Source organism: Pseudorca crassidens, chromosome 15, assembly GCF_039906515.1.
Source record: "Pseudorca crassidens isolate mPseCra1 chromosome 15, mPseCra1.hap1, whole genome shotgun sequence".
Taxonomy (NCBI): Eukaryota; Metazoa; Chordata; class Mammalia; order Artiodactyla; family Delphinidae; genus Pseudorca; species Pseudorca crassidens.
Genome location: NC_090310.1, coordinates 67,840,927 through 67,865,904, shown reverse-complemented (window position 1 = coordinate 67,865,904; position 24,978 = coordinate 67,840,927). Strand labels below are relative to the sequence as shown.

Genomic DNA, 24,978 nt, shown 5'->3' with positions numbered 1-24,978 from the left:
GCTTTAAGCTCTTTTTTTTTTTAACAAAAAAGGAAGGGAAATCCAGGTATTAACCATACTATTCATCCAACCCAAGATTCCTTTGAATTATTCTCCATGTAATCTGTATTTATGGATAGAAGCAGCCATGCCTCGGGAGCAGAGACCTCCAAATTCATAACTGTCAGAATCACAAACCGTGGGCAAGGAATTAACAGCAATAATTCTATTTTTCTTTTTCAAGCAGAGACCTAGATGAAATTGAATTAGCAAACATTCTTTTAGTGCTCTCGCTGCCTTGGCAACGTTCAGTCACTGGGTTGGGGTCTCTTTCCACAGGTTTTGCGTACCCTGGGAGGCAAGTGTGGCGATTTTCTAAGGAACCGGTTCTGCAAAGATGTCCTGCCAAAGCTGGCTGGCTCTTTAGTCAGCCAGGCTCCCATCAGTGCCAGGGCTGGACCAGTTTACTTCCACACGCTGGCCTTCAAGTTGCAGCTGGCCGTCTTGCAGGGCCTGGGCCCCCTCTGTGAGAGACTGGACCTAGGTAGGTACCAGCCAGTCTCACCTGGGCACACACACTGTACACTGTCTCACCCCCATCCTTGCCCTCCTCACTCAGCCATGCTCCTGTCATCTCCTGTCCTGTGCACATCCTTCCATCTCACTTTGGCCTCATTTATCCATTTACCTTGCTGTGTTTTTTGACTTGGGATGGAGTACAGAGCCCACAGCATCTTGCCTAGCTGTTCCAGTTTCATCAGACAGCAGTTGGTGCCTGCTCATCCCCACTGAAGCCTGAGGGCCAACGCTTGTTTTGTTTTTCCTCTCTGCAGGTGAGGGTGACCTGAATAAAGTAGCTGATGCCTGCTTGATTTACCTCAGTGCCAAACAGCCCGTGAAATTACAAGAGGCTGCCAGGAGGTACGTCTGCTTGATCACCCGCATCTCTTTACGTTTGTCCTAAATTATAGATGATTTGCTAATGGGGAGCAGAGTTGAGGCATCTCTGTTCTTTTCTCTTCTCTCTCTTCTTGCCAGGTTAAGATGATTTCTTTAACTGTGCCAACATCTAGAGATGGTATTTTTACTAGACACATTTCTCTTTGAAAGTAACCTTTTCAGCTGCTGCAGCATCAGCAACAATTCCAAAGGGGCAAAAAGCAGAAAGGTGGTGTCTTGTAGGGGACAAAGCACTCTCCTGGTCAGAGGGTGATCGGCTTCTAGGCCCTACTCTTCTGGTGACCAGGTGACCCTGGCACCTCTCTCTCAGCTTCCTCATCCACAAGGTGAAAGCATTGGGTTATTGATCTAGCAAACCTTGGCTCCACAGAGCATCTTAATGGGTGTCAGGTGCCGTGAACCCTCACAAGTTGTATGCAGAATTGTGTGTGTGCAAGCAGACATGTACGTATCTGTTTCTAGACAGATTCCACATCATTCATCCGATTATAATAGGAGTCTGTGAACCAAGAAACGTTCAAAACCACTGGACTAATGATTTAAAGGGCCTTTTCAACTCTGAAATTATGTGATTCTAATTTCTAAGAGTTTTGCTTATTAGAGAGTAGCTGTACCACCTCTAACAGGAGAAGCTATGTCTGGTTCCTAGAGTCCTAAAGGCTATTTATCAAAAGCTAAAACTCTGAGCACAGGAGCATTCCCCAGACTTGAGACCCAAAATGTACCCTGACCCCCTTTCCCCAGCTCTCCTTCTAGCCAGGATCAGCCTGTGCCCTGGAACTGCCAGCCCTGGACATCTACAGCTGGGGTGAAAGCCGGCCTGTCTGGCCTGGCACTGCCTGCCGCTCTGGGCACTGCAGCTCCACCTCCCCGGGCAAAGAAACGGTTCTTCCCACTTCATCAGCTTCTGGAAATGTGTCCCTGATCTTCCTTGGTGGGGTAGGCGTCATCTTACTCCCTGAAGGGCTGAAAGGCTGCTCTGTCTGTGAAATGAGGAAAGCCAACTTGCTCCCTTATAAGCCTTGCACTCTCTTGGAGCGATGGAAATATCTCTTTGAATTGACTTATTATCCTTTGCAGTTTTCTGCTCTTGATTTCCCCAGTTCCGTTTTTTCTTTCTGTCCCTTTCCTGTCACATCCCCTAGGCCCAGAATCCATCATGGTTTCTCAAGCACAGGGGTGCATCCCAAAGAGCTTCTTGTCCCCGGACATTCTTATTCCTTAAAGAACCAACTTAGGATGAAAATAGTCCCCCTCCGGGCAGTGTTCCTGAAGCTAATTGTGCTATGACTTAAAGTACAACTCACAAACATGATGAATCCATCTTGAAGCAAATTCTTCTGGGTGCCTGTTACAGCCAAGTGTCCCAAAGATCTGGTTTTCTCATTCCCTGTCCCATTCTACTCTTCCTACACCCGCCCCATACCCATCCTTCAAGTTTAGACCCATCAAACAAGCTTATATTCACAATTCATTATCTTTTCATTTCTAATTTTCCTTATTTGCTACTGAAAGCAGTTAAACCCGAATTGGACCTTACTGACTCTTGAGTTGGAATTCCAGGTGCCTTGCGGGGAGGAGATTGCAGCCAGAGGCCTGACTGCAGCACCTCTTTGTTCCACTTGAGGTTGAGTCAAATGACCTCCCTCTGACGGGCGGGGCAGGGAGGAAGTGCAAAGTTGACTGCTTTACGTACATATCATCTGCAAACTTATTTTGAAGTCAGGGAAAAAAATATCTGTGTTGTCCTTGATCAGGAGCTGACTTGGCATCTTGATTCAGAAATTAATAAGCTCTCTAAATGGGAGAAGCCGTCTGGGACAATAGGAAATCTGGTCTCTTTGTGAGTCTCATTACAGAGCGAAGAGAGGGAGATGGGTGGGCCAATTAGTATGAAAACAGTCAGACCTCCGGGAACTAATGAGGTCCCTGAGTGAGACAGAGTTCCCAGCTCAGCAGGTGGCCGCACATCCATCCGGTTGTTTGTCCTGAATTCTTCTCTTTCCATCACACCCCACATCCATTCCAGAAGTGAAGCCTGTCTACCTAACTTGCAAAATCTCTCTTCAAACTGCTTCTCTTCACCTCCAAGCTGCCAGGGCAGGCCAGGTCACCCTCATCTCTTACCTGGTCCCCTGCAGGAGCCTCCACCCCAGCCCCCCGCTTCCACACATGCCCTTCAGTGTTCCCCACACAGCTGTCAGTGACACCTCCACCCACTCAGGGGAGAAGAGAAGGCTGTGTGTTCTTTGCCAGGGCCCAAGGGGGAGATCTGTAGCCAGAGGGTTACAAAAACTCAAGCTTCAGCTCCATATTCAAAAGAACTAGTGAAAGCCAGAGCCACCCAGAGACCCCCCAGCTCCCTCAGAAGTAGTGACTTTCCGACACTGGGCAGCTGACCAGCTGGCTTTGGATCAGGCGGGGCTGGTGAGGAAACCTGTGAGGGCAGGTGGCTGCTCTGAGGCCTCCTGCATTCTCAGAGAGGTGGATGAGCAGCTGTGTCTGTAGGTCTGGCAGGTGACGGTGGGGACCTCTGCAGAGCAGCCTCCCTCACGTTGGAATGGAGGCGAACTCGGCAGCTCCGTGAAAGTTCCTCTTTGTGTGCATTACAGTTGGATTTTTCCTTCCTCCTGTTTGCTTCTCCTGGCTCCAAAGAATGACCAAGCCTGTGTTTGCTTTTTTAATTTGTCGTATTAAATAGAGCCTTTGTGGCAGGCTTGTACATCCAGGCTGTAAACTCTAGAAATGGAAATTGATCAGGGGGTGGTTGATACAACCAAGGCTGTAAATGCTAAGAACGGAGAAGCCATTCCAGTTTAATGCTTTTATCTAGCAAATGTGCCTTGTAAGGAGGGACATAAATCTTGCAACTTGGTTGGGTGGGGGGCGGTTGGGGGGCGGGGGTAAGAGCAGGGTGTAACCTTGCCATTTGTTACCACCAGGTGTCACTGTGAACTGGCCATGCAAGAAAAAATACCGACTCGCCCAGAGTCCACCTAGTTTAAATGACTTCAGTGGATAACAAATGAGAAAACCATATTTGGGGTATGGGAAGAGGGGTCAGCATATCATGAGTTGTAATTAAGGCCGAGTCCCTGAGAATAAGCACTGGATTACAAAATAACAGGTTATATCAGCCACGCCCGCATCTCAACCTTGGCAGACTTAACTGATATAAATTCTCCAGTGGCCCTAGAAGCCTCTGAGATACCTCCCAGCATGCAGTGGGCCTCCACAGTTCTGTGCCTTCCTGGCCACGGAGCTCTTCCTTCCTGCATATGAAAGGAATTTGAGATGAGAGCACATTCCCCAAATTTCTGTTTTTTTCCTTCCAACCAGTACATGCTCTCAGCCTGGTTCAACTCAACTCCATTAAAACCACACTCCTTAGGCCTCTCTCTGAGCAGCCTCTGAGGCTCCCTTTCTTGTGCATAAATCAGTCAGTCTTCCACCCTGGGGCTAAACGGAACAAAACTAGGAAATATCTATTTTTTAAAAGTTGAAGTCCATGCCCAACAATGCTCTTAGGCCACGTGGTTTCCACCCCCTAGTCCTACCTCCACCTGTCAACCCCAGAACCCAGGTGGGGATGCAGGGTGTCAGCAAGTAGTGACCAGCCTGTTGCACCTCCTGGTTGTACAGGTGCTGGGTGCTGTGGTTCCTGATGTGTGTGGTGGCGAAGGGAGAGGGCCCTCCCATCTTCCTCGCTTAGCCATTGTATGTACGGGCAAAGGGCACCAGCCTTGGAGGTGGACAAACCTAGGTTCACATCTTACTGGCTCTGTGACCTTGAGCAAATGACTTCATTTCCTTGCACCTCATTTCCTTCCTCTGTAAACTGGGTTTGGTGATAACACCTTCCTCCAGAACCATCATGCGGATGAATAGCATTAATATGTAAGAGAGTACGCTCGGCGTTCATTCATTCTGCTGATTGGCTGAGGAGCTGCTGTGTGCCCGGCACTGTTGTAGGCACTGAAAATAGAAGGGAGCAGGAGAGAGGAGGCCTCTGCCCTCGTGGTGCTTACGTTCTGGAGTTTTATTTATGCGTGTGTACACACCCTTATGGGAGATATATAAATTTGCCAAATATATAATGCGTTGTGTATATGTTACATGTACACATATACACTTGGGCATGGAATTTCTTGTTGGAAGCCTGCTTCATCTTGACTGAAATCTAAACTGGGGTTTTCATCTCAGAAGGATCTCTTTCATGTTAATTGTTCTACCTCCCCCTACCGCCTTTTGCATGAGAAGCCAGGACCAAGAGTTTGAAGGTTCATTTACTGACTGACTTCCCCGCTTTCTTTCTAGCAGTAGGATCCCAGCCCATCAAAAATGCAGCCGCTGCCTTCAAACCCTGGAGGAAGTCAGACTGGCAGAGCTCTTTCATTTCATCCCCGTCAGAGCCCCAACTCCTCTCACACGTGGGCCTATTATATTTGAATGGATCAGGAGCCACAGAGGTGATCCAGTAGTTCAGCTGAGCGTGAAATTAGTAGCTCATCCCCTTAAATGGTGTGGGCAGTTTGTTTGAGCTTGGGCTGCAAGGCCGTTTCCTATGGAAATGAGGGCACTCCTAATGTTTTCCCTTTTGACATTCGATTAATAGTTGACAAATCCAGACCCAAGTAGTTAGCTTTCCCATTATCCATCTTTTGACAGGCATTGCTGCTTTTCTCTTCAAGGCTCATTGTTCTAAAAATACACTCAGATCTGAAGCTGTTCACTGTGCATATATAGGCATGATTTCCTGGTGTCAAAGATAAGAGACATCTGCCATGCAGATTACAGACAAAGTGGGTTGCTGAGTTTCAGATCTGAAGGCAGGGACCTCTGTGCTACTAAAATCAAATGCAGCCAGCCCTTCCCCTGCTTCCTTGGTGTTGTCACGTGATTGATAATCTGCCAGGGTCATCCATTTCACCAGCCAGTTGGAAAGCCGAGTGTGGGGCGTACATGCACTTGTATATGCCATACTGGGTCAGGAACCACGATGCTCTTGGCGGGAGATCGAGCCTGGTAGGTGGACCACGTGCACAAAGTAGATTTCAAATATCAGAAGCCTTGGCCGACCACAGGGTGGTCATTTCATCCCTTTGCAGGGGAGGCAGGAGTGAATGTTGATGATCTCAGCACCAAGTAAAGTAGCCAAGGACGTGGCCTCAATTGTCTTATTATATGTGTATTTATTTAAAAGATGCTTTAGAGTCTCTTATTAGCCACGTACTGTGTTGAGAGTTCTAAGCTGAAGATCAAGGTAGAGTTGGCCTCACATCGCTGTTCAGTAGTGGTATACCCTTGGGCAAATTAATTTCCTTCTCGAAGTCTCAATTTCCTCATCTACAAGACTAGAATAAGCATATCTATTTTTTCCACCTAATAAAATTATCACAAAGATTCAGTAAAGTCATGTATATTAGTCTTTAGCACAAAATGTCAGCCCAGAGTTAAAAAGTCAATCAATAATACTTGTTATCAGTATTTAAACTTCCTCCTCATTCCAAAAAAGACCTAAAGCATCTTATAAACTTAAGTGTATGCAGCAAGGTAAATAAGAAGTGAAGACATTTTTTAAGGGAAAAATAATAAGAGGGAGAACAAGGTGAAGCCAGGGTTGAGGTTAATATATAAAATGCAGGCTTTGAACTCTTCACCTCCACTAGAGATGAGCCTGCAGCGTGGTTCTGGGCCTCCTAACAGACAAGGCAAAGAGGGAAACGCATCTGCTGCACAAATTCCAGTCATCACTGAAATAAGAAAAGAAAGCTTTTAGAAGGAAGCACAGCTCTGGAATTCCCTTGGTGCTGAACCCTGAGAAAATTTCCCCATGGACCATGTTAGAAGAACGCTAGGTACCACTACGACTGATTATTCCTAATGTCGTTGCAGTAAATACAGAAGTACATTTCCTAGAGCTGTTTCTGATGGCTCCATCAGTGGAGGCTGCTGGCTTAGTGCCAGAGCGTGGGTTACAGGAAAACAGTTCGGGGGTGGTGGGCAGGGGGGCGCAAAACAGGTAGGTTGCCACGAAGATGTCTTTATCTGCAAGGGTGTGAATCTTCCAGGGAGGACCAGGAAACGCTGCATGCGGCCTGAGAGTGCAGACGGCCGGGGCCACTTTGAAATCTGCGCCCAGCAGCGTTGTCATCATGGGATCTAGGCCGAAGGTGGGGCCTGGAGCGGGGAGAGCTGGCCAGATGGAAAGGGCTGCTTTTAGATTCTGCCCCAGTGGGATTTAAACCCTTCTTGGTTCTGGCTTATTTTTGAATTGTCAGTAACAGATTGGGCCTCTCAGTGCCATATCTTTTTAAATATGCACAAAGCAATGGAGTCATTCCACAGCATCTATGGTACTTTGTCTTGTGGTACTTTAGGGACTCGATTATCATTGTAAGCTTCCACTGGTGTTTATGGTTTTAAATCCTGTCCCCGTTGCATTTAAATATTTTTAATATCGGCCTCTGTGTGAGTGTGTGGGTTGGCGATCGATAGATGAATGACTGTGAACAGGTAAATAGAGTTAAGTCGAATGAGTATGTATAGCTGCAGAGGTAATTGGTAGTATTTATTTGGAGAGTAAATTGTTGCTTCAAGTCATAATCCTCCATTTCCAACATTTAGAAACAAAAAACGACCCGCGTGCAGGGGAAGATAGCTAAATTGAATAGCAAGAAAGGACAGGCTTGAAATACTGGTTAACCGATGAACCGAGACCCGTTAGAGTAAATTACTGAGTATGGAAGCATTGCCCCATTGCTTGCTGGCTCGGACACGTCGACACCCTGAGCATCCGTTTATTTAAAAGGAAACACACAACCTCATTTGTAGCATCATCATGTACGGAGTCACAGGAGAAGAGATGGCCACAGAAAAAAAGAGTGCGAAGGCTGTTCTGCCAGAAGGGGAATAACAGGGAAGCCAAAATAACTTTGCAGGTGTGCCTGCTTTCCAACAAGTGAGTTTACCCTCCGATTGCGTTTAGTCGTGCCCACGTAGAGATAGCCTGTATCGTGTCCCTAAGGAGACACCCTGAATAACTTCTTCAGATGCCCCGAAATAAATAAATAAACATCACAAAGCCGCAAGTCCTTCACCACCGGCATTTACGCAGACAGCTCATGAGAGCATTTTATAAACCCAGAAAGAGACAAGGAGCAGCAGATCCCTCAAGCAAGTAATTGACAGAGAAAGAATAGCCTGTCACCCAGGAGAGCTGGGAGCTCTGAATTTCAGTTAAGTTTATTTAGCTTTGCTGGGCCTCGATTGGCTAGAGGTTTTCTAGAGCTCCCCTTGAGCAGGTGTTGTCTAACCCAAGATGGTGAGGACGTACTCTGTAATATTTGCATATTCAACAGAGGGGTGTCCTTTTGCTGCATTTGGGGTGAAAGGGCCCATGATCCAGCCCCTATGCTTGAGAACTGCTGGGAGTGTTGGAGCTGGAAGGGGGTTAGAACTGATCTGATTGATGTACAGAGAAGTGACTTGCCATGTCCCCACCTCAGGAATCCTTCCCCGGCTCTGGCCCACCTGTGACTTGAGCCTGGCCCTCTTCACATTGTATCATGGGCTTCTGTGGTCAGTCTGTCCTCCCCACCAGACAGGGAGCCCTGAGGCCAGAGCCTTTGTCCATCCGTCTTTGTGTCCCACGCACCTGACGCAGTGCCTGAGCTGGACCAGGTGCTAGTAAACATTTGGTGAAACACGCAGAGAGGGAACCAGACCCGGCCAGCCAGATTCTAGCAGCACATTTCCCAACTCCCCAGGCGACATCACCCCCAGCTTTGTCACTCGGAGCACCTGATATTGATCATAAAGGACTGAGTCCCTTCTATTGGTTTGGTGTCTGGAGTTTATTAGGTACTTACTGATACCCGTCAATTGTAGATAGGGCTGAAGTGCAGGGAAATGGCTGCCTGCATGAAGTGAAATTCAATAAAACCGCATTTTAAGTGAAAAATCAGTATAAACACCAGGCTTCTTTGCCATGGAAACAGAGGTTGCTTAGAAACTGCCTAACAGCGAGTTCTAAATTTTTTAAAGTCAAGTTATCATTTAAGCTACAGGACCCTACAGGTTATTGAGAGATAATCACTCGCCTCAGGACACTCGGAGGCAGGAGGCACAGCTGAGTGCCTCCCGAAACTCTGGGGACCAGATAATCTCTTGATAACTGGGCTCCCTGGAGCCACTGATTCGGGCCTGGGGGAAAGAGAAAGAAATTTTTGTTCAGGAGTTAAATGGTGTACATATATTTTTTTAAAGTGTTTCTCTTTGGGTTTGAAAAAAGATGGAGTCAGCCACTTGGCATGTTCAACTGCCATCTCAGCCATGTCTCAAGATGTGTTAGGAACGTTTTCCAGGCAGTTACTCCTATCACTTCAAAGCAGAGGTCTCCTCTTTGTCTTTTGTCTTTTGATTATGCAAAAGGATGCTTTCGAGGTCTTCAGCCTTCTTCCCTTCATTGTCTGGGAGCCCCTCTCGCCAGCTCAGAAAGGGCAGGAACTGGTCCCAGGACAAAGCAATACTGGAGTTTGGGGAAAAACTGGGCCGCTGAGTACTCAGACAAGACCTCCTGGGTCTCAGGCTCAGCTCCCAGGGCCTCAAAGTGAACAGGGGTCCAGGTTCAGAATTTGTCAGTGTTTAGAGTTCAGCGGGTTGCATGCCTTTTGCCAAGCAAGAGCACAGCTATGCCTGCCAGCCACCTGGTTGCATGGCACGGCATTTGCTCCCGACCTCAGGCATACAGAGGGCAAAGAATATTACATTCGTTTCTTCCTGAAAGTAATGGACAAAATTACAACCCCAGTGGCTGAGAATTGGGACCCCTATCAAGTCAGTATGAAGGAAATTATGACTGAAACAAAAGACAAATGTTCTGCCCTTTACAGAGCATCTGAGAATTTTCCATGGTATGGCAGTGCTGCCAGGGTTGTTAGTGATAATTATTCCTTAGACACACACACACTCTCTGGAAGGAACAGTGTTTTCATTATACACTTCAGAGTGTTTTCCTGCACCTCATCTCCTTAGAGCCTCAGAACAAACCTGTGAGGAGGGTCGGGTAGGTGTGATTATTTTCCTTTGGAGAAGGAGGAAACAGGTTCACAAAGGCAAAATAATTTGCTCCCGGTCGCAGAGGTGGAGAAGAAACTTGCGTTGCCACCTGCCATTCTGGGGATTCTACCTCTTTAAGAGCTCAGAAGTGAGACCCAAAATAATTCTTCCAAGAGTATGGCTCTAGCTTACCAAAAGAAGATGAACGTTGCACACGATTTTTCCTTTGCCTCCCTGTTGGCATTTTATTTAGGGATCTCGAAGGGCAAAGAGAGTGGCTTCCTGCCTTTTCCTTTCCTGCCAACGAGTACAACACCCGCATTTAGTAAGTTAAAAAGGAGACCAAAAATGAACACTGCGACGTTTCCATGCCGTGTAAGTCAGAGCAGAGCTGTGACTGAACTGGGCCACGGCACCACTTTGCCGGGTGTCGCCCAGATCAAAATACTCCTTGAAGCTGAGGGTGCGCCCATGCTGCAGCTTGTTCCAGTTCTTGAAGGGGAAAAAAAAAAAAAAAATCAAATGAAACCATTTGCATTCTAACAGTCTTTGGCACCAGGGAAAACTGTCAACTGTGTCACGGGTAAATAGAAATCTGCTTCCCATTTTTGGTGCATTTTTTTCATAATTTCCCTTGCCACTCTAATTATCAAGATATTTTTGTTTTTAAACAAAAATTGTCTCCCACGCAGGCCCCATCTCCTTTCTGCGGTGAAGTGGAAACGATGAATTAGAATATTCTAATCACTTCTCCAGCAACCACCGCTGAGGTTATAAACTCAAGATTATCCTAAGTAAAGAAAACTTAAATTGTTTGGGCACAAAACAGGCCAGACAGTGTGTCAAAGTGCCCCCTCCACCTGTCTCCCTTGCCTCCTTAGCATATATCTGTTAAACCCAAGGAAGAAAGCAGAAGTGGCTTCACCGGGGCTTCCCTGGTGGCGCAGTGGTTGAGAGTCCGCCTGCCGATGCAGGGGACACGGGTTTGTGTCCCGGTCTGGGAAGATCCCACATGCTGCGGAGCGGCTGGGCCCGTGAGCCATGGCCGCTGAGCCTGCATGTCCGGAGCCTGTGCTCCACAACGGGAGAGGCCACAACAGTGAGAGGCCCGCGTACCGGGGGAAAAAAAAAAAAAAAAAGTGGTTTCACCGAAGTAAAACCCAAATCCCCTGAGGGCATAGGCTTTTTAGATTAACGAAATTAAAAACCAGAATATAGCTCTGTTTAGCAGGCATTTACATTCCTGTCTGATGCCCAGCAGTACGGGAGAGGCTCCTAGGAATGGTCATCAAAAATAAAATGTGATCCATCAAATAGATTCTATCCGCTGTTAGTTGGTAGACAGGGATCGCATGTGGGAGGCCCTGTGTAGGGCTGGATCTGTGTTTTCTCGTTTAAACCCCAGCAGAACCCCGGGTGAAGTACATCCCCAGTTTTAGAAATGAGGAAACTGAGACGGAGGCAAGCCATACAGCTAGTGACATCTGCGGTAACGTGACTCCTGTTAGTAACATCCTTGGTTCTTCCTTGGTAGTGAGCAGTTGACCTCTCCTTTAGATCATTTTACAGAATATAACTTACTTCAAAGAGGGATGCCATCTGAAATCATTAGTGTGCAGCATAATAAGTCCCTTATTAAACATGAAACCTGTTCGATCAAGTATTGGTTGAATGCTAACCATGTGCCGTGCTAAGTGCCTGAGATACAGCAGTGAACCAAACAGACATGGTCCCTGCCCTCAGGGGCTTGTGCTGTGAGGAAGGGAGATGGGAGATGGTCAATAAACAGGCAATTGATAAATGCTGGGGAGGGTGTCCTGAGAGAGAGAAATAAGGGGCAACCACCTAGGTGACATGGTCAGGAAGGCCACCCTCTCTGCACGGGTGATACGTGAGCTGAGATGGGCAGGGTGGCTGAGAGAGAGCCGCCCAGCTAGGGGAGGGCCTCATCCTTCCCGAGATTGAAAAGCCAGACTCCGAATCGCTGAGTCAGCCAGGCATAGGAAGTCTACACTTGGATTACCCGGCACAGTGGCCTGGGCATCGTTCAGAAATGGGATGTGAGCAGATACGAGGCAAAGGGTTGTGACCCCACGGTTCAGACCAAGATAAAGAACCTCACCCGTGGTGGGTGTCTGGTGCTGCGTGGCCCCGGCCCTTCAGCTGTGTTCATGTCGTGTATAGGGCACCAGTGCTCTGCCTCTGCTTAAAGGTCCCAGAGCCAGGCTCAGCCGATCCTGCCATGGGAGAATAACTGCATCTGATCCCTCTATGGGATCCAGACCACCGAGAATCCATGGCTCTCAGGGGCCAGAAATGGGCCAACTACTGAGCTCAGCAGCATGCTGGAGGGTCAGAGATAAGGACCTGAGACTCAGGAGTTGAGGGTTTGCCCAGGCTCCCCAAGCAGGAGAGGGAGTCCCTACACTGGGGCTGGTCCTGTGAGCGAAGTGGACTCTGTAATAAGGGGTGGGCCCTATCCATTTTATTCCTTCTGAGAACTGTTTTATAGCCCAGCATTTAACCGGTTTCTTTGCCAAGAGCTTGTTTGATGTCAATATTGTTCTGCTCAGACTAACTACTTTCCTTTTCTCTATGTCAACGGATATGAAGCTCTTTACCTCCCTTTCTGTTAGGCTTTGGGACCGTCCTAATGGCCCTGTATTAGGCACGAAAGTGGGCTTTGTTCTGCTGTGCAGAGTGATGCGATTATCATTGTTTTCTCCAAGAGCCCGCTAAGCAGCCTCTGGGGTGGAGGACCAGCAGCCCTCCCTCGTGCCCTCACTCCCCTCTCCACCTCTCCACAGCCTTTTCCTCCACCTGATGAAGGCAGACCCCGACTCCACCTGGCTCCTCCTGAACGAGCTTTACTGCCCACAGGAGTTCACACCTCCCCACCCCAGCCTGCACCCGGTGCAGCTACGGGGGGCCACTGGGCAGCAGAACCCGTACACAGCCAACGTTCTCCGCCTGCTCCAGGAGCTGCAGTGACCCCGCCCCGCCCCCGAGTCAGGCAGGCGCCCGAGGAGGTCCCCAGCGGAGCTTGACGAGGATGTGGGGCCCACCCCACCCTGGCCGAGGGCGGTGGCGTCGGCCTCAGAGAAGACTGCCAAGGTGGATTAGACAGCCAATCGATTTATAAATTGATCGATCACACTGCTTAGAAATTGGATTGAAGGAAAGCAGCTGACTGTTACTTCTCTTTCATACCTGGTATTTTCAAATGACATTGTCTGGCAGCTCTAAGGGCTTAACTCCTTAGCTTACCATCTCTGCGGCCCTAGCTGCTCAAGCCGCCCCACGCACCCACCCACACCCAAGAGCTTGAGGATACATGGGGCGGAGGCCTGTACTACCCATCATGTATGACCTCGGCCGCCTGAGGACCACGTGGAAGTATCACACATTGGAGAGTTTTGAGATCACCGGCCTGCAACATGGACTCACACACCTCCCCCTCTTCAAGGAAGGAGATAAGAACCTAACCTGTTCTTTGGAAGAAAATGAAATAAAGGCACTTCTTGGATGAAAAGTACGATCAAGAACTCACTTTGAAGTTTGTTATTTAAATTGGGTGATTTTTTAAAAATGAGTTTATGGGGAATTCCCTGGTGGTCCAGTGGTTAAGACTGTGCGCTGTCACTGCTGAGAGCCTGGGTCTGATCCCCGGTCAGGGAACTAAGATGCCGCATGCCGCAAGGGAAGGCCAAAAAAAAAAGAAAAAAGAAAAAAACTGAGTTTATGTTCATGAATGGATAATACAAAGTCATGGTATAAAATCCAAGCAGTACAAAATAATGAAAACTCAGTCTCCCCATCCTCATTCCCCAGACATCTAGTTTCCCTCTCCAAAGGCAAATAGTCATGCCAGTTTTTCTGGATACCTTTTAAGTATTTTTTAACTTTCCATCAGGGATAAGGGTACTCTGAAGCCCCATGTACCCATAACCCAGCTGCACCCAGTCACCAGCACGTGGCCAGCCCTGCTTCATCCTGCACCTTCCCAGTTACCTCCACACCACACCTGGCCCCTGGATTATTTTTAAGCAAACTCCAGATGTCATATCCAGACTCCTTTTTTTTTAAACAAATGTACAGCCAGCATAGCATTATCACACCTAAAACATTTAACAACGGTCCTGTGTGTTTGAATCAGGATGCAAATAAGGTGTGTACATTGCCATTATCGGTATGTCCCTTAATAAATCTCTTTTAATTTATAGATTCTCCCTCCACCTCTCTTTTCTTTTCCTGGGAAGTTTTTTGTTGAGGAAACAAGGTCATTTATTCTGCAGCATTTCCCACAGTCTGGCTTTACTGATTGCATCCCCGTGGGGGGTCATTTCACGGGCTGCTCCTGTCACCTGTGTTTCCTGTAAATGAGGAAGCAGAACAAGAGGCTTGATCGGGTTTGGGTTTTTTGTTTTTGCTTTTTGGCTGCACTCCGCCATGGGTGGTATTATTTACTTCCATCAGGAGGTACATGATGTCTGATCTCTTCTTGTGAAGTTGGCAGCCATTGGTGAGCCTCACCTGGACCCTCTCGTTCATTAGGGATTACAGAGCAGCGCTGTTCCAGCCCCGCCATGCCGGCTTGCTTGTAGCTAGAGCCTTGGTCCCTTCATCAACCACGTGGTAACCTTGAGGGAGTTTGTATAGAAAAGGCAGGATAAACACTTGATTTTTCTAGCTGGGAGATTTAAAACCCACAGATTATGTAAATTCAGGTACTCAGCCACATGCACACACTCACTCACCCATGCTGAAAGATGCACATTCGAGAATGATGAATGCTTCCTCCCCAGATGCATGGTGAGGCACTATGCACATAATTCCTCCAGTGACATAGATAATCCCCAAGCTCTAAAAAAGCAAAACAAAACAAGATGGTTGGCATGGGGACTTATTGGAGCAAGGGTCCCCAGCCAGTTCCAGAGAGGCCCCACTCCTTTCCTTTTAGGACCTTCCCTGCAAGGGCAAGGAGATGTCCAGCTGGCTTCTGGTCTGGCTCTGTCAGTGAGTCATCACCACCCACCTTTGGCCTTCAGTTCTCCCACCTGTAAAGTGGAGGGAATGGGCCACAGAGAGAGTTCTTAAGCTTTGAGGATTCTGCGCTCTTCCAGGAATCAGATGAGATCTGAGGATCCAGTCCCCTGAAACATTCCTCCTCCCCTGCCACTCCCAGGAGGGCGCTGCATCCTCCAAGCCTACAGTCACGCACCATCTCCACCTCCCGCTGGGTCTGTTTAGCTGACCTCCCAAAATTCTGGGTACAATTTCAGAGACTTCACCTCAGACCCCAGAGGAACTCCCAAGTTAAGAAGTCCTGAGAGAGAACCACTTAACTCTCTTACAGTTTTAAAATTCTGGGATGATTTCCTTTGAGAAATGCCCTCTAATTGAGGGGATTGTAGAAGGATTCACAGAGCATTGTTCCTAATTCCACTGGGGACACAAAGTGATAGACTAATTCAATCTCTAGGTCCTGACAAATGAAAAAACAGGTCAGAGAGGTGGCGTGACTTGTCGAGCATGACCTAGCTCCCAGGGAGATTAAAGCAGCCTGCCTTCCTTCCCCAGGTCCCTAGGTGTGGCAGGCCGTGATGGTGTGCTGAGAAAGGGGGGGGGGGGGCGGGGGGGGACATGCACACCCACCCTGTGCTGTAACAAAACTCTCGCTCTGGGGAAGCCCTCCAGGAGATCATCTGCGTGGGAGGACTTGCCATGATGTTCCAAAAACCCACCTCTTCCTCAGAGAGTTAAGACATCCCGAGTCGCTCTCAGATTACTGCAGGCAGATTGTTGCACTTGATTAAAAAACAAAAAACAAAAACTAATTAGAGTGCCTCTCCGGTTATTATTATATTCAGGCAACTTTAATTTTGAAGCTGTCCAGCTGACTCAATCTAGTCTTTGTTAACGAAGGCTTTGCAAAGTGATCGTTTCCCCTGTTAAAACTTGCTGGTGCAGTGAGGGTTTCTTCTCTCATTCCGGGTGCACCCTGAGTACTCTGAGTATCAGTGTGGCTGGAGATGGGTGGGGAAGGGATTAATCGGCAGATACTGAAAGGCTTTGCATTTCAGGTTGAGATGTTTGAGGTCTGATCTGCAGAGGCTCCTGGAGGATTCAGGGAGGTGTAGAGCTGGATCCAAGGGATCCCGAGAAGAGCTGGATGTGGCCCTCAGGGGGCACCATACTGTGGAGAGAACATGGATGTAGAGTTCGTCAGAGCTGGGGTTGATTTGTGACTCTGCCTCTTAGTAACTGCGTGACCTCGGTGAGTCACTTCACTTCATTTTCCCATCTCTAAAATGGAGCTGCTGCCTCCCCCTCTTTTGACGGCTGCTTCAGGGGGAATAAGTGCTGTAGTGTTTATGGTGTTTAGCTAGTGCCCAGGGCTCGACAACATGCTTTCCTTCCCCCTATCCCCACCCCATTGCTCGTGGCTTTGTTAGGGATGCAATACCGACTCTTCCAAGACAATTATAGCTGAGGAAATAGATGGTTATGTCTCAGAACGAGCTACCCAGGAACTACAGAGGACCACAGCGGGGGTGGGGGGCTGGGGCGTGGACAAAATTCTGGTAAGAGGGCTTCCCTGGTGGCGCAGTGGTTAAGAATCCGCCTGCCAATGCAGGGGACACGGGTTTGAGCCCTGGTCCGGGAAGATCCCACATGCCCTGGAGCAACTAAGCCCATGTGCCACAGCTACTGAGCCTGTGCTCTAGAACCTGTGAGCCACAACTACTGAGCGCACATGCCACAACTACTGGAACCCGCAAGCCTAGAGTCTGTGCTCCACAACAAGAGAACCCACCGCAATGAGAAGCCCGTGCACGGCAACGAGAGTAGCCCGCGCTCACTGCAACCAGAGAAAAGCCTGCGCGCAGCAATGAAGACTCAGCGCAGCCAAAAATAAAATTAAATAAATAAGCTAAAAAAAATAATAAAAAAAGATCCTGGCAAGACAAGCAGACTCTTCGGCAGGCAGAGAGGATAAAGGGCATTCCAGACAAGGTAATAACATGCCCAAATGCATCGGCCATACCTGCCGGTATCTGTACTCATCATAACTCCTTCCCTTGCAGCTGACAGGAGACCCAACTCAAACTGGCTTGAGTTGAAAGAAATGTCTGGGCTCGCACGACCAGCCAGCCCAGCTGGCTCCAGGTCCCACAGCCAGTCTGTCTTTTGATTCTGCTTCCCCCAGTGTTGCCTTCCTTCTCCAGCAGCCTCTTTCTGTAAAGTGTCAAAGATGGCCACCAGTAGTTCCAGACTTATGCTCTTTCTGCTGAACAAAGTTAGGAGAGTGTGCACGTCCCTCTGACTTGAGCTCCAGCTCAAGTCCTGGGACTTGCTCTCCTGAGCTCAGCCCCTCCGTCGCCCCGCCCCAAACCAAACCAAGCATTGTGCATTCAAGCAGGTGTCGGCAAACTTTCTCTGTAAAGGGCCAGATGGCAAATATTTTAGGTTTTGTGGGCATAGGTTCTCTATGGCATCTTCTTTGATTTTTTTTTTTTTACAATCTTTTACAGATGTAAAAATTATTAGCTCAGGAGTCTTTCAAAAGAGGCTGGGGAGGGCTTCCCTGGTGGTGCAGTGGTTGAGAGTCTGCCTGCTGATGCAGGGGACACGGGTTCGTGCCCCGGTCCAGGAAGATCCCACATGCCTCGGAGCGGCTGGGCCCGTGAGCCATGGTCGCTGAGCCCGTGCGTCCGGAGCCTGTGCTCCGCAACGGGAGAGGCCACAACAGTGAGAGGCCCGCGTACCTCAAAAGAAAAAAAAAAAAAAGAGGCTGGGGGCCTTTTTTTTTTGGCCCTGGGACCTTAGTTTGCCAAGCCCAGATCTACATTCTCATGAGCAGGCCTGGAGGCAGGTGTCAGGTCAGCTCACGCAAACCATATGGAGAGGGAACTGGGGTGCGGTGCTTTCCCCCAAAAGGAAGCCCTGTGCTCGGTTGCCAGGAGAAGTGTTGCAGGGTGCAGAGGGGCCAAAATGATAGGCATTCACCACCCCATATGTGTGGCGAGTGGCAAGGGTGGCTTGGTGGTCTAGGGATGGTGGGTGTGAGAAGGTTGTGGTCACTGAGGCCACATGTACGAAGGGCCTTGACTGTCAACCTGGGGTCCCCAGACTTAAGAGATCAAGAGGGGAGATCTTGGACGGTTCTTGAACGGGTGAGTAATGCACTGAAAGCGTTTGCAGAATATGCATCTCGTGGCAACGTACAGGAGAAATTGGAAGGGAGAGAGCCTGGTGATGAAATTGTGTTTCTGAAAGTCCCAGGACGAGAAAATGTACCTCTTCCATCAACCCCAAACTGTTTGACACGCCATAGTTCATGGGCAACTTGAGGCACATAAATATGTGCTTTAAAGTTTAAAAGTAAGAAGTGAGATGAATGGAACCTCTGATGAGGCTTCGTCCAGCTCATTCGGAAGAGTTGAGAAGCCCAGAAATGATTTTCCGCAGCTCCAGCTCTGATGAACAGGGCAGGGTTCCTCTCCCTTTGTGTGACTTACCCCAGCCTCTGTGTCGGGCTTGACTGGAAGCAAAGTGCCCATGTTGCCTTTCCTCCAGAGTAAGGAAGAGAGGCCAAATTTCAGAAAATAATTCTGAGTGATGGCTGCCTCTGTCGAAGCACTGATTGCTTTATAAACGACATTCTTCCCTCTGCCCCCCTGCCTCCCCCACCCCCAATGAAGTTTGGAGGCAGCGACTTTTCAAATTACACTTGAAAAGCAGCCTGATTTCCCAGAGGAATCACCTCCTAGATTAGGAGCTGTTCTACCTTTTCTGACACTTCTACCCAGAGTACAAAACCCGCCTGCTAAGGGCTAGGAGGGAGTGGTGCCCACCACCCTTCAAAGCCTCAGGCACAAGCCATTTATGAAAACGTCTCTCACTGCAGCCATCTCCCAGCATCTGGGGCTGCCCGCTTTTGCAGCAGGAAAGGGTTAAAAAGCACTGATGAATGGCTGCCTCCATCACCCCCTTCCGTTTTCCCTCCTTATATAATTTTCCATTCTTTTCGCACAACGGCTCCTGGGTCTCAACCTGCTCTCTCAGTCAGTACCCTCACGTCCTCAGCTTCCTCCCACACAGGCAGGCTCTGAAGTAAGGAAAACTCCTTTCAGAATCTCTGAAGCTGTTTCCAAGGGAAAAGATGCTGGGGGGTAGGGTGGGGGTGGAGATAAGGAGAAGTAACGGAGAAGAGTCAGAAGTTTCTTCAAGAAATAAAACATGGGACTTCCCTGGCGGTCCAGTGGTTAAGACTCCACGCTTCCACCGCAGGGGGCACGGGTTCGATCCGGGGTCAGGGAACTAAGATCCCTCATGCCTCACGGCACAGCCAAAAAATAATAATAATAAAATAACAAGAAATAAAACATGTTACATTCCCCAAGGCAGAGGTGTGCAGTGGACCCAGACCTTGGTGCACCCCACCTCCCCTCCACCCCATTTTCACATCCTTTCTTACCTCATGGACCCCACCTGGTGCTCTCACACATTCCACCCTGGGCACTGCTCCAGCCCCTAGAAGAGGACGGAGAGGCCAGAAATGGGAATCTAACTGTGCCACAGTTCACAGGTGACCTTGGGCAGTCCCTCCTCCTCCCCAGGGTCTCAGTTTCCCTGTCTGCTAGGATTTAAAACTGTTGGTCTCCAAAATTGCACCATCTCCTAAACTGTGATTGGATAATAAAGTGTTGGCAAGTATTGGGGGAAACGGGTATGTAAGTTGGTACAAGCTCCCTGGAGGTCAGTTTGGCCATATCTCCTAAATTTAAATGTCCACACCTTTTGACCAGCAATTCTGCCTCTAAGAATTTAATACTCACACGTGCACAAAGGAGTACATGCACAGGCAAGTCACTGCGAGGTTGTTCCTGATTTATAGAAACTCACAAATACTAAATGCCCAGTATGTATCAGGCATTATGCCTAATGCTTTACATGAACATCTCAAGAGACTGGAAGCAAAAGATAGGAAGTGACCTAATCATAGGACTTAAACATCCATCCAGAAGAGACTGAAACACCCTCTTGCTCCCCTCCAAAAGAGAAATTCTAGTGAACAATATTGAACAAATGGTACATCAAAAGTCATGAAATGTTAACTATTTCCTAAAAGTAAATATGGAATTAAAAAGAAAGCAGGAGTATTGGTTGGGGAGGGAGGGAGGGATGGACCGGTTAAATGAACTATGGTCCATCCATATAATAAAATGAATAAACCAACAATGGCTATCAGAATTTTAAATGCACGTACTCTTTGACTCGGCAGTCCCACTTTTAGGAATTTCCTTGTCCACGTGCAAAGATGAGGGACAAAGAGTTCATCGAAGCAGTGTTTGCATTAATCAAAGTTTGGAAACAACCTAGAAGTCCATCCAGAGAGTCTTGGCTAAATAAGTGTCTTACTAACGTGTAATGTGCCAAGTAGCCTTTAAAAAGAAAGAGCTGGTTCTCTGTGTATATCTCCAAGATATATTATTAAAGAAGAAGGCAAGCAGAACACTTACACTATTTATGAGGGACAGGGGTACTTTATGTGTGGAATTTTCTTAAAGAACACTCAAGTGGCAGCCTCTAGGAAGGGTAGCAGGATTAGTGATGAGAAGTCTTTTCACACTGTACCCTTTATACTCTTCACTTTTTTTTTGGCCATGCCACATGGCTTGTGGGATCTTAGCTCCCCAACCAGGGATCAAACCCGGGCCCTCAGCAGTGAAAGCACTGAGTCCCAACCACTGGACCACCAGGGAATTCCCTTTACTCTTCACATTTTTAAATCATATATATGTGTAACTTATTCACTCACAAAAATGTTATTATTAAAATATAAGACGTTTGTGAGTCTATAATTCTATAGTAAACTCACATTCTGGTGATAGGAGTGTAACATCATCTGGGCTCCCTCTCCTTTGCTGTGCATTTCTCAAGGGGAACCAGGCTGGGGGGAGAGGAGGTGCTGCTTAAGCCAAATAAGAAAAGGGATCTTAGAGAGGATCCCTTCAGGGGATGGGTTGTGTGCTGTACAGACAGCCAACCCACAGCCCCTGTATGAATGCAGAAAAACCATCTCCCATCCGTGCCCCAGCTCACCTGAGCCCCCAGAACCCCAAGAGAAGCAGGGCGAGCCTCAGAGGCTCTCCTGACTGCCCAGACAGAATTTAGGACGCACACTCATTGCTCTCAGGGCATTGCACGGTGCCCTCTGCCCCAGCCCCCAGTGAGGCTCTGTCCAACTTGCAGCCTTTTCCCTCGTGGAGGGGTTGCATTCATGACTGCACCTTCAGCACCTTGGACAGGGCTGTGGCTTGTGCCTTCCTCTCGTTGTTAGAATGCCAGCTGCCCAGTGACGGGCCCAAAGGCACCAAATAAAGGACAAAGATAGGATTCAAACTTGAGGCTGCCAACATCAAATGATGAGTTACGTGATCAGTTACACCAGGTTTATGCAACAGAATTCAAAATCTTCAGGTTGGAAACTTCAATTCCGTTCAACAATCATTTTCCGAGGCTTTTTATGTGCCAGGCCCAGAGACAAAAAGACATAAATTCTGTCCCCTAGGAGCCAGGCTCAGAGGAGAGCTAAACAAAACCATCATCATGAGAAGGCAGCAATAAAGTTTGGATTGGGAGGAGGTTGGGAGCAGCAGTTAAGAGCATGGCCTCTGGACACAGACAGCCTGGGTTTGACTTCTGACACTGCTGCCTTGGGCAAGTCTCTTCATTGCTCCGAGCTTTGACAAAATGGGAATAAAAATAATACCTCCCTGAGAGCATGGTGAGAATAAAGTGCTAGACCCAGGGCCTAGCCCCTGGGCGGTGCTCTGTTGGAGTTGGTCACGATGATGACGATGATACCTTAGAGGTATGAGTGGCAGCCCAGAGGTAGAACTGAAAGGAAACTGGGAGGCTTCATGGAAGAGAGGCTGTCCAAACTGGCTTTGCAGTATTTGCCCCCCAGACGCAAAGGGAAGGATCCCCTCTGGGAAGAGGGAACAGCACGTATGGTGTTTGGCTCATGTGAATGGGAGGTGGGAACAGTAAACAATAAGGCTGAACAAAAGGATGAAACTTCGGGAAGGGAGCCTGATCTGTTTGATACCCAAAGGCAGACACAACTCTACTACCAGTGGGCACTCAGTAGGCGCCTGAGGAATGGGTTGGTAGCATTGCACCAGGGAAGTTGTTGTCTGGGGCTTTTCTGCAGGGCTCTGACTGGATGGAGGGCTGAGCTCGCCCTTGCCAGGCTACCCCCAAGCCCTCCTCTCCACCGTTCCTGAGGCCTGTTGTGAGGGCAGAACAGTCCTCTGTGGGGTGAAGTGCACGAGCTCTGAAGGCAGCCTGCCTTGGCCATTGATGCACTTTCCAGCCCTGTGACCTCTGACACGTCAGTTTCCTCATCTGTAAGATGGGGGTTAATAATAGTAGCTCAGCCTGTAGAATTTTGGTGAGGACTCTGTGATTTAATGCAGGAAAAGCAGCACTGAGGCTAGTATGTAGTTAATGCCGGGACCCAGGTAGATGTTCCATTTCTACAGAGCATCAGGTCCTTGGGAACAGGAGGATGAGTAAGACCCAGGACCAACAGACACACCTGATGAAGAACAGACTGGGGAGAGCCCAGTATGCCTCGAGGCAGAGGCGTCTTCCTGGAGGAGACAGCCCAGCGTGGGGAGGAGAAAAGTCCAGTGCCAGTGCCTCTGCTCTGCAAGCCTCAGTTTTCACATCTGCAAATGCAGCTAATAATGGATTTGCTGTGCGAACTAAATGAGCTAGTGCAAGGCCAGGGTGAGCACATCATGGCCTGTGAGCCTCTAAGCTGGGCTGCTTAGGAGGAGAGAGGAGCCTGGTTGTTAACTAGAAGGAAAGAGTTCAGGACAGTCGGGTAGCTATGTTCTCAAAATAGACCCTCTACCGGCCATCAGGGAGGATAACACCAAGGTGTGAGCTGACACTCCTGGCGCCACAGCTCCCTCTAATCTTCACAATTAGCCATGAGATACAATGTGCCCGTTGTACAGGGGCAGAAACTGAGCTCAGAGGGCTGAAGAAGCAGGTTCCTAAGGTCCCACTGTGAAGGAGGACTCAAGTCCTCTCCCAGGGTAATTACAACTTGCTAGCACCTGCTTTCCTGACTTCTGTGAAGTCTATACAAAGTCGGGGGGTGCGGGGGGTGGGGTGTGGCCCTAGAATTGACACTCCAGTGTGGGAGGCCAGACTTCCCTGAGAAACGTTTTCATTTACTAATGGATTTAATGAGTGCAGAACTTCCTGTTTTAAACAAACAAGTGATTAGCATTGACTACAGAAGTGAGAACAGATCCTAATGAATTGCTAATTAGCTTCTTCCTCTTCCTGGGGTCTTAAGCTAGTAAATTCTCTCTGGATACTGGGAGTCCTAGTCATTTGGACTGGAATTCAATTATTCATTTACTCATTTTTCATTCATTCACCCCACATATATTTCTTGAGGACCTACTATGTGTCACTGGGGATAAGACAAGCAAGATCCCTTCGTTACAGTCTGACTGGAAGACAGTGGTAATCAACTAACCTCGTGAATATATAATGACGCACTTATAGGACAGGGAGCTGGGATGGTGTGCAACAGGACTTGTTCTTGTCCTGGGGTGGGGGTGGGGTGTCCCTCAGAGAAGGCTACCTAGAGAAAGGGACATTTGAGCCAAGATCTGAAGAATAAGTAGGACTTGACTAGATGAAAAGGGATGGGAAAGAGTAGAAGAGTGCTTCAGACGTTCCCAGAACAGCATATGCAAAGGTCCTGTGGTGGGAGGGAGCAGGGTGAGTCTGAGGAAAAGGAAGAGGCCAGCATGATGAGAGATACGCAAGGAGTGTGTGTGTGTGTGTGTGTGTGTGTGTGTGAGAGAGAGAGAGAGAGAGAGAGAGAGAGAGAGATGAGGCTGGGGGTTAAGGATGTTGGTCTTCTCCAGGTGCCCAGCCCATATCCTTCAAGTCTTACCGTCTCAGTCTGCTCCAGCCAACTTCCAGCTGCCCCATGTTTACATCTCTTTGCCTGAGGACTTCCCACAGGTAAGGAAGGCTTTCTATCTCCATACTTAGCGGACCAGAAGTCTTAGCAAATTAACACCCTGGCAGCAGCCTTGAACCAACGACTAGTAGAAGTTAATGTATCAAAACCACAGCTCCCCAAGCCCTTGGGGTGACTTTGAGGTACGTGCCGTGCACTGGCTCCCAGAGCTCCCTGGTAGGACGGAGCCCCACTTGCTCACAGTGGATGCTTGCCTGACCACTCACACTTTCCCTGTCTCATTTCCTCACTCCCCTTCTGGTACTTTCTGGAATCACCTCCCCAGAAAACTACTTGCCATTAAACCTTTGTCCCAGCATCTGCTTCTGGAGGAACCCATACTAAAACATCCTTTAAACAAGACACAGATACGTTTCCAGCCCCCACTGCACCCTTTCCTGGACACCTTCCTCTCTCTCATTTGCTTCCCTCACAGAGTGTGGGGCCCATGGACCATGGTGGCCCAGCTTGGGTCTGCCTGGCACAGTGTAGTTCAGACCCATCACCTGCCTCTTTCTTAGTACTCTGCCTCTATAATTCAACCTGAGATGTCTCTCCTCTGGGGCAGCACTGTCCAATAGAACTTTCTTCAGGGATGGAAGTGTGTTATGTCTGCGCTATCCATTATGGTGGCCACTAGCCACAGGTGTCTACTAAGCACTTGAAATGTGGCTGGTACAACTAGGGAACTGAATATTTTATTTTATTAGTTTAGATTGAGAAAAATACATGGGGCTAATGGCTACTGTATTGGACACACAGCTCTGGGATATACCCTACCCTCTGTAGGCTGCTTAGTTTCCTGGACACCCAGCCTGATGGACCATGGGAAGGGCAGCTGAGTAGACCCAGCTCTCTGCACCCAGCTCAGCCATTGGGCCCATCAGAGCTTCCTCAGGTAGGTCACCAGAAGG

General features: G+C 48.5%; 1 protein-coding gene across 6 annotated transcripts in view; it reads left to right on the top strand.

The window, feature by feature from the left end:
- Nucleotides 1–24,258, top strand: part of TTI1 (TELO2 interacting protein 1) — a 54,610-nt gene extending 30,352 nt beyond the window's left edge. For 4 of the 6 annotated variants that reach the window (XM_067708104.1, XM_067708102.1, XM_067708101.1 and 1 more), the window contains 3 exons: nucleotides 319–523; nucleotides 813–900; nucleotides 12,807–14,223. In XM_067708104.1, coding sequence (XP_067564205.1) covers nucleotides 319–523; nucleotides 813–900; nucleotides 12,807–12,990 — 477 coding nt within the window. In that variant the 3' untranslated portion in view covers nucleotides 12,991–14,223. Of the gene's footprint in view, nucleotides 1–318; nucleotides 524–812; nucleotides 901–3,881; nucleotides 4,343–12,806; nucleotides 14,224–23,966 lie in introns of those variants that run through there. The other 2 variants (XM_067708105.1, XM_067708106.1) reach the window with 2 other exon arrangements.
- The last annotated feature ends 720 nt before the right edge of the window (nucleotides 24,259–24,978 follow it).